The sequence below is a fragment of the Schistocerca americana genome, chromosome 9, assembly GCF_021461395.2.
Source record: "Schistocerca americana isolate TAMUIC-IGC-003095 chromosome 9, iqSchAmer2.1, whole genome shotgun sequence".
NCBI lineage: Eukaryota > Metazoa > Arthropoda > Insecta > Orthoptera > Acrididae > Schistocerca > Schistocerca americana.
The window spans coordinates 97,855,083-97,865,114 of NC_060127.1; the positions used below are offsets into that span (position 1 = coordinate 97,855,083).

The window sequence follows — 10,032 nt, forward strand, 5'->3', positions numbered from 1 at the left end:
GAGTCGACCATTTGCTTTCCCTATTACCAACTTTACTTGGTCATTCTATTTCATGACACTTTGCAGTGCTACATCTAGATATTTAGTCAACGTAATTGTGTCAAACAGAACGTCACTAATACCGAATTTGAACTTTATAAGGTTGTTTTTCATACTCATCTGGGTTAATCTACATCTGTCCACATTTAGAACAAGCTGCTGTTCATGACATCAAGTAGAAATTCGGTCCATGACGTCCCGCATCCTTCTAAGTCACTCAGTGATGACGCCTTCCTGTACACTACAGTTTCTCAGCAAACCTTAGCAAATTCCTGTTTACCATATCCATAAGATAGTTTATGTTTACAAAAACAAGACTGGTCCTTCTGTCTTTTGTGGGGCACTCCTGACAATATCCCTGCCTCTGATAAACATTCACTGTCCAGGAAAATTTACTGGCTTCTGGTAGTTAAAAAATCTTCAAGCAACTCACATATCTGAAATCCAGTTCCATATGCTCAGACCTACACTAACAGTCTGCAGTGTGGTCTGTGTCGGGCACTTCCCAGAAATCAAGTAGCGTCTAATCTGCTGGTTGCCCTTCATCCATAGTCATTGTGGCATTGTGTGAGAAAAAAGAAAATTGAGTTTTGCACAAGTGGTGCTTCCTAAATCCGTGCTGATTTGTAGGCAGAAGCTTCTCTGTCTCATGGTAATTTGTTGATTTCGAACTTAGAATTTGCTCAAGAATACTGCTGCAAAGCAATGTTAAGGATATTGTTCTGTAATTTTGTGGGGCTGTTGTCTTACCCTTCTTATTTATGGGAGACACCTGCACTTCTTTCAGTCGTTTGTGACTTTGGCTAGATGATAGATTTATGGTACATGCAAGCTAAATAAGGGGCCAATGCTCTTTGTAAAACCAAATTGAGGTTCTTTCCAGGCTTGAAGACTTATTTGTCTTCAGATCATTCAGTTACTTCTCACCACTGGGATTGCATAATTCTGTGTTCTTCATAAGGGCCGAACGTTAGTACAGTCAACTTAAACACGGTTCTCTCACTAACAATATTTCATCAATGAATTACAGTAATTGTCCGATGCATGTGCAGTTACCAACCACAGTATTGCAGAAGATATCTTTAGAAAAAAAATCATATTTAGTTTTTATGGCACAACTAAAAGTATAATTCATATTTGACCAATAATTATTGTAATTTGTGCAGACAATTTTGAGCAGTGACTCCAAATCATAGTGTATTTTACAATGTGTTTTCCATCAGTAGCAATTCCTCTTGATGAGGCATGTTCAGAAAGTAAACGTACTGTGACTAACAGCCTGTTTTTTACTTTTTGAGGGTTGGCAACGCTGAGTGGTAGAAGGGACCCCTGACTAAATCAGCTGTTGAATGAACACAGTGATACGTAAACTCACATTGTAGTGTGCAGTTGAGTGAAAGATACTGGTAAGAAATCCTCCCAAGTGCAAGGCACTTACTGTGGTCCACTTCCTACTCGCAGAAGAAATAATACCTACCAAATTCTTTTTCCAAATTAAAATCATTTATGTGGAAGGTATTATGAACAGAAAGAGTGTTTTTAAGTGGTGTAAGGGGATCTGGCGGAGGCAGAACAAATGTTCATGATGAACAGAGGCGTGGAAGACTTTCTGTTTTGACTGGTGAGCTGGTGCAAAAAATTGCGAAAACTTGGTGAGTTGGTGCAAAACATTGAGGAAACTGTTCAAGAAGAGTGCTGATTGACAGTAGATGAAATTTCTGCAATGTTTCCACAACTGTCCAGAATTCTCTTACATGAGACACTCCCAGGGATACTCAAAACTATGCATAAGATGGGTCACAAAACAGCTGACAGAGCAGCACAAGAAAAATTGGTTCAGCAGTGCATGCAAGTTTGTTGAGCAACTTGCATTGGAAGATGAGGATTTTCTGAGCTCTATTGTATCTGGAGGTGAAACATGGGTGGTTCATTATGTGTCTGAGACAATAAGACAGCCGTCACACCAGCAATTTCCCATCTGCCAAAAAATTCAGAGCCACAATTTCGGGCAAAAAAATCAAGGCCTCTGTGTTTTGGGACTGAAAAGGCATTATTTTGGTCGAATTCCTGCCTCATGGAGGGACCATCAGTGCATAAAGGTATTGTGAGATCCTAAAAACTCGAAAGGAGCATTCAAAATTTAAGGATGGGAATGTTGATGAGAGGAATGTGCATACTGCACAACAATACCCATTCTCGCACTCTTAGCCATGGAGACACTCTTGAATTCATTTGGTTGGGATGTTTTGAACCACACCTCATATTCCCCTGATTTGACACCTTCATATAATCATCTTTTCACCTCTCTGAAGACACAAATGAGTGTAATTAAATTTTCAACCAACAAGCGGGCGAAGAATGAGGTTCTGAAGTGGAGGAAGGAGCTGGTGAGAGAGTTCTTCAAGGAGGACCTAAAGAAGCTTGTGCCACGGCTCACCGTGTACATTGAACAGAGTGGCAAATTACGTGGAAAAGTAGCCAATAAGTGTATCAACAATATCCCGTACCTTTTTTTTTTTAAATGCATTTTTTCCACGAAGTATGAAAATATTGTACACTTAGTTCCTTAAATGCCTCATATAACGTGTAATTTTGTCATGTTTTATCATTTGTTGATGTCAGTTTCATTAACATCTCTTTTTATCTTACTAGGAGGAAACAGGTCAGTGGAACAAGTACAGAGAAGACCAGTTTCGTTTCTATAATCAAGCCGTAGAATTGGAAAGGAAGGCGCAGCTATCTGCCCAAGCACAGACCATGCTGACCGATGCAAAGTACCAGATGGTCGCACTTCAGAGAGAGGCCGCATTTAGAGAGCGCCAGATGGAAGTTCATAGGGAGGTGCGTTTCTCAAAAATTGTGTGCTGACCCTGAGTGTTTTTACTGTTGCGTTTGTTGCAAATTGGAGTGAATGTCTAAAAAGACTGTTGTTGTTGTTGTTGTATTTCCTTCAAAGACTGGTTTGATGCAACTCTTAGCACGAGTCTGTCCAGTGCAAGCCTCTTCATTGCTGTGTAACTACTTCAGCCTGTTGCATGCATTTGGACATGTTTACTGCTGTGCCTGCAGTAGCAGAGACAAAATGTGAACAATATTCCTCAATCTGTTTTTACTGGGAAAATCCGATAAACAAGAACATTGCTGATGTCGACAAAGTAGCTGAAACAAGACACAATTCAAGCAAGAAACAAAATATGGATCCCACTTCAGATTTTATAGCAGAAGAACAACAAAATAAAATGTTTTCCTCACAAGTCACTCGCTCGAGAAAGTTCACCAAAGAAGAAACAGAAACAAAATCATTACAGAGCCTCTGAATGTCCATCTCTTCAGAGATGGTTGCGGGACTCGGCTGTTCGCTATGGGTTGTCAAATCAAACACCTTTCAGCGGTCTAATTTCCAAACTTATTTTATTTGGTTGCCAGTTCGGCGATTTACTGTGCTATCTTCAAGCCCTTTGTACAGACGACAATGATGCCATTATGAAATAGATAACCAAAAAAGGGGGGGGGGGGAGGATGGTGCAAGTCTTACATACAGTGATAATATGTAATAACATAACAATACCAACCAGTACAGGAAGTTACATGAAGTTAAAAATAAATTAAGTAATAAAGTAAGAGAGCATTTACACACTGTATTAACTTTAATTAGTGAGCAAAGTATATACGTCAAATAATCGTAAAAAAGGAACCTACTAATTGGAGGTCAATATTTCATGTTATGAATAGATAATGACAGTATATTTCTAATGCAATGCCTGTGAATGAAACAACTGGAGTACAACAATATAATCATATACTGACGAGTACAGACTGAACGTAAAACATTTGATTACATGCTGTCATATAGTAGTAGAACATATACCACTTACTGGAGGTCACCCCATAACTGTCTGTATCATCATGTTCCATATGCTACTAATGACTTATAAAAGGAGAATATAAAAATACATCAGTGCAATTTATCGATCACAAACTCATAAGATGCAATTTACTTAATAAAACATCACTAGTGAGCCAAACTATGAATCTAATGTAATATACCATAATGAATTCCCACTGAGCAGTAAGTATTGAAATATATGAAACAGGCAAATCCAATGTTATCACGAAAGTGATAAGTCCCCTGGTAAGCAGGCATGTGGCTAGCTGATGTATAAGATATGAAGTAAGCCTAAAGAAAGGTACTGTGATACATATGCAGTATATTAGAAAGACACTCATTACAATCAGAGCAACCAAGGGTACATATCTCTATATGTCATGTAGCATGTAACCCTTAAGCAAGTGAAGAGAAAGGATAATGTGACGTAGGACAGAAAAACCACAAGAATGCAAGTGTCAGGGTATACCATACAGTGTGTAATAATCATTTAGTACCTTTGTGATTAGATGGTTAATTGAGAATGTGTCTTTCGAGTAATAGACCATAACCCTGTGTTGGATGTTATCAAGGCATTCGAGGTTCAGGTGTGCAATCCACTAGAGAATGGTCGGCACAGCATTACCAACAAGCTCTCCAGGGAGGCCGGAACACCATTACATGACACTCTTGAGTTGCTGTTCGAAGCTACCACTACTGATAATTCGGGACCACCAGCAAATGAGGCACATGAGTGTTGCGGCTGGACTGGCAGATCCCTACAAGTTTGGGAAGCATGTTTAACTGCCTTCTGGCTGGCAGTGCTCCCGCTTATAAGGGCGGTTGGTGGATGGATTTTCTGGTACTATTTTCAGTCACATGAATGCTATCGGATCCACTGTGCTCGAGTAATGGGCTCTGGCTGCTGTTGTATGAGACACGAGGCTGTGCTTTCGTCTCCAGCAGCAACCTCAGTTGTACCGTAAACATCTGCTGTGGTTACACGTGCTGTGACAAAGGCATCCTGCATCTCTGTTCTGTCATGTGGTATGCTGATGTTGCAGGCAGATGTGATGGATGCTGCACTTCGTGTACTCAATTTCTACCTACCAAACTATCCTCCATTATCAAACTGACAATTGTTTGATGCCTTAATGTTCCCCAGTTTGATTCAGTACATCTTTGTGTTATCCAGTCTACCCATCCGATCCTCAGTATTATTCTGCAGCACTACATTTCAAAACTTTCTGTCTGCCCCTTGCCTGTGCTGTTTGTTGTCCATTTTTTACTTCCATAGTAGGCTACACTACAGACAGCTATTGCTGAAAAAGAGTTTCTGACTCTTAAGTTTCTGTTAAATGTAAAAATATTTATCCTTTTCTTCTCTTCATGTCTCTACATTTCTCTCTTTTACATAAACACTTATCAGATAAATACTTAAAAAAAATATTAAAAAAAAAACAGTTTATCTTTTTTAGAAACACTTTTCTTCCTGTTGTCAGTCTATATTTTATGTCCTCTTGATCTCAGCCAGTATACGTCATTTTGCTGTCCCAATAGCAAAATCCATCTTTTACTTCCAGTGTCTCATTTCATAACCTATTTCCCCCAGCATCATATGATTTCATTCAGCCACTGTCCAGGTTCAGAATACTGAAGTTAAAATAGAAACCTCTATGAAAAACTCCTACAGAATTGTATTTTACTGGTTTCGGTACTTGTGTGTCACATGCCATACTGATGCATGTTTTTGTAACAAAAACCTGATGCAAGATGAGGTCTCTTTGGCATGATCACCTGCAAAACTAATATATAATCAATTCTCCTTCAGTACCAACTTCCTACATGGAGTATTTGCTAGGTCCTACCTACAGTCACTTAACTTTGACACCTCACCATACACCACAGCATCATCAGCAAACAAGTGCAGATTGCTGCTCACCCTAGCTTCCAAATCATTTATGCATGTAGAGAATAATAGTAGCCCTATCACATGTCTCTGGGGCACTCCTGATGGTACCCTTGTCTGTAATAAACAACTGCCGGAGCGGAAAACATACTGTGTTCTATAACTTAAGAAGTATTTGAGCTACTCACATATCTGGGAATCTGTTCCATATGCTTGTACCTTCTTTAACAGCCTGCAATAGGGCACTGTGTCAAATGCTTCCTGGAAGCTTAGAACTATGGAATCTACCTGTTGCCCTTCATCCATTTTCACCATGTATCATGTGAGAAAAGGGCAGGCTGAGCATTGCATAAGTGATGCTTTCTAAAAACATGCTGATTTGTGGACATAAGAATCTCAGTCTCAAGAAAATTTAATACATTCAAACTGAAAATATTTTCAAGGAATCTCCAGCAAACCGATGTTTGGCATATTTGTCTGTAATTTTGTGGATCCATTCTTTTGCCCTTTTTATACAGGGATCACCTGCACTTTTTCCAGTAGCTTGGAGCTTTGTGTTGGGCGAGAGATTCACAATAAATGCAAGCTAGGTAAGGGGCCAATATTGTAGAGTACTCTTTTAAAAACTGTTATTGAGATTCAGTGTGGACCTGGTGATTTGTTTTCAACTCTTTCGGTTGTTTCTCTATGCCAGGTCCTACTTAATTGTTCTGTTAAGTTTAATGTGGGATTCTGTTTGATGGTCAAACAACAGTATGTTTGTATGATTCTGCTGTGTGAACGATTTGTTAAATGTGAAATTTAAAACTTTGGGTTTTGTTTTGCTGTCTTCAACTGCCACACGAGACTGGTCAACAAGTGAGTGGATGGAAGGCGTAGACCCGCTTAGCAATTTTACATAGGGCTAGAATTTTCTTGGGTTTTGTGCCAGATCTTTTGCTAAGGTATGATGATGTTAGTAGCTGTATGCGTTGTTTGTAGATCTTTTCACAGACGCACAAATCTCTATACCCATCTCAAAGGGTTGTGCAGTAGAGAAATCCCCTGACATCAAGATGAAAGGTAGGTGCCCCCCCCCCCCCCCCCCCCCCCCCTGTTGATAGTAACAATCTTCATTCTCAAAAATGCCATTAAGATCTGGGGTTATCGTGTACAATGCAACTTTGTAAGAGCTACCTGTGACAGTTCCTTCAAAGAAGTATGGCTTGTTCAATGCTTTGGATGCCAAATCACATCAGAATGTTACTCCTGGTAGATTTACATGTGTTTCTTCAGTTACATACGGATTTTCATTAGCCCAATTATAAGCAATTAATTGTTGTGTTAAGTTTAAAGGTCTTTTCATCCAACCAAATAATTAGATCTTGGAAACATTCATCTTCTTATTACGCATGTTGATGAAACACTCTCACAAAATTCAATTCGCCTATCAAGTCATCTATGTACAGAGTATGGAATCCAAAAAAATTCTGTGAAAACTAGCTTTTCTGATTGCAGTCTCATGAGAACATTGTCTCACAGACTTTCTCAGGATTTCCGTGTATGGTGGAATCACCGCAACACCACTTTCTTGTCTGTTGGATGTTTCTTTCTTCTGCTACGTTCCTTCATTGTATTATGTATTGTCACATCGACATTAAATTTGCTTCAGATTCATGTAATTGTTAACTGTGAGGGTAGTGGTGTTCTAAATTCAACTCTCCAAAGTCATCAAACCCTATTCATATTCTCCATTTTCCAGTAACACTTTAGCACACACTGCTGTTCTCCAAATGATAATGTCATCTGACTGAGTCCCACATTTTATCTGACATGTTCACTGAATGACCATGAAGTGCATTGCTTGTATTTGGATGTAAAGAAGCTATATTTTATCATTAATAATATTAAGATTATTCTTTTATATGTGACACTCAGGAATATATTTGCACTGCTTGGCAACACCATGCCACATCGCCTGGACATGCCCCATATTTTACCTCCAGCATGATCATGAATTTTTTTTTTGATTATTTTCAGATGTAAAGCTATTGTTCTTTCTTTCTCCATTTTTGATATGGCGATTGTACTTTTGTAAAAAGTAATTGTGTTTCTTTACGTTATAAACCCCCCCCCCCCCCCCCCCCTCACTATACACCCTTCTTGTCAGTAAGATGTTATATATATTTACTCATGCTTAGATGTATACATGAGGTTTTTTACAATAACATTTATGGCTGTCCGTTATACCTGCCACACGATAATGCATTTGCTCTGTTTAATGTCTTTGTGGCATGATATCTGCCTGAGCCCCACAAGTTATCTGACATGTTAATTGCATGATCATGAAGTGTGCTGCTTCTATTTGGTTGCGAAGATTGTTTATTTCCAGTACTGCAACACATGGAAGTTTTTGTAAGTGTTTCACTGCCTTCTGAATTATTACTCGCAAAATATTATTTCTATATGCCTTAATTAAAGAGAGGTTCAGTTTTAATACATTACTTTGGAACATCCTATAATACAGAAAATAAAAGACATTTTGTATTTCTAAAAAAATTGGAGAACTTAATTTTGGGATTACCCTCACGTGAAATACATTTAATGGAGTATTTGTAGGTGTGGAACATTGTAAGCGTTGACAGAGGGTACACTATTTCTGGCAGGTGGTCCGCCGCCTGGACTACATGGTGGAGGCATCCCGTGTTAACACCAACTTCATCCTGCGGCACATGGCATCCTGGGTGAGGGACCAAGTCTCGAAGGAGCTGGAGAAGGACCCAGAGCTGCCACGGCGTGTGCTGAGCCACTGCATTGCGCAGCTGCGATCCTTAATACCACAGCACGAGGACCGCCACGAGGGCACGCCAGCGCCTGATGACGACGACGGTCCAGAAGCTGCCAATCCGGGCACAGATGAGGAGCCAGCCGCAGCTGCAACTGTCAACATGTGGGGCGTGCCCATGCTGGTCTGAAGGGGGCACCCCCTTTCAGAAACACCTTGCTGTTGATCGCGTTATAATACAAAGAGTGTTCCTAGAATATTGCCAGCTCTATATAACCATTGAGGTGGCAGTCACTGTAAATCTCGAAATTTTCCTGGCACTCTGAATACTCAGTCATGTTTCAGAGAACATTTGGTTGCCATTTGCAACCTCACATGTTATGTTATGTGGTTTATTCATCTCATTACATACAATTTTCAAATCATTTGATTTGATGTACAGGAGACATGTCAGCTGCCAGACACCTGAAGGTGAACTGTCAAAAACTGACATTGGCTACCCATGTCACACTATTTAGTAGTGCTCTGTATGTGTTTCATGCATGTATCACAATCATAATTGAAAAACTGACAACACTGCCAGCAGGCATCAGCCTCAATGACAGAAATGCAAAACTCATATGTGTGGTAAGTTACTGCTCATTATAGCCATTGACATGCTCTGTTGTCTTCACTGAGGTAAAATTGAAGAAACAATGGAATCATGTGTTATGGCCAATTGATAGCCACTGTCCTGGTTAACATGGTCTTCTGTGTTTTGTATTTCCACTTACTCTTTAATAATGGAATCCAGAAGAGAGTTAGCAACAGCCAGAATTGTTCTTTTGTTGTATTGCACTATTTTCCCAATGGACATGCCAAGTCCAGTAATGATGCAGAAGGCAAGTACAGTACTGATTTTCTTTGCAACATTGTTCCACAGAGCATAGGATGTGATCTATATAGGCCAACAATATTCGCAAAGTATTTTGTACACTTGAGTGTTCAGTCATAATAAGTCATACTTCATCCATCCCAGAAGGTCTGTAATTTTATATGGTGGACACAAGACCAGTTTAACAAGAATTTTTCAGAGGATCCTATCTATCTTGTGCAATACATTTCCAATCAATGGAGAAAAAAGGCTAAGGATTTTGCTGGTGAGCTATCCTGATTCTCTGATTGTTGGTTTTTGCCTTTAACTGGTAATGCCCTGTTGATCTGCTGGATGGGATTGACATTTCCCATGAAGAGTGCTTGTAGTTGTGTGATCACCTTAGGCAAACTCTCAGAATTGGAAACTGAATGTGCCCTACATGCAGGTGTCTCGCAGTTTGTGGCAGGTGATGACAGTTTGAAGACTGTAAATATAAATCTCTGTGAGTGGGCTTGTGGTAAACTGCATGACTGGGAGAGCCGTCATCCTTCCTTCTAACAAGAACATCCAAGAATGGCAATCATCTTTTCGTGTTTTCA

The 10,032-nt window shown here is 39.6% G+C and overlaps 1 protein-coding gene across 1 annotated transcript in view; it reads left to right on the forward strand.

The window, feature by feature from the left end:
- The window catches only part of LOC124550695 (ATP synthase subunit b, mitochondrial-like), a gene marked incomplete at its 5' end in the record, with an annotated part of 58,650 nt that extends 49,883 nt beyond the window's left edge, over nt 1–8,767 (forward strand). Inside the window, 2 exons of the mRNA XM_047125419.1 lie at nt 2,692–2,880; nt 8,459–8,767. Coding sequence (XP_046981375.1) covers nt 2,692–2,880; nt 8,459–8,767 — 498 coding nt within the window. The remainder of the gene's footprint in view (nt 1–2,691; nt 2,881–8,458) is intronic.
- Nucleotides 8,768–10,032: the final 1,265 nt, after the last annotated feature.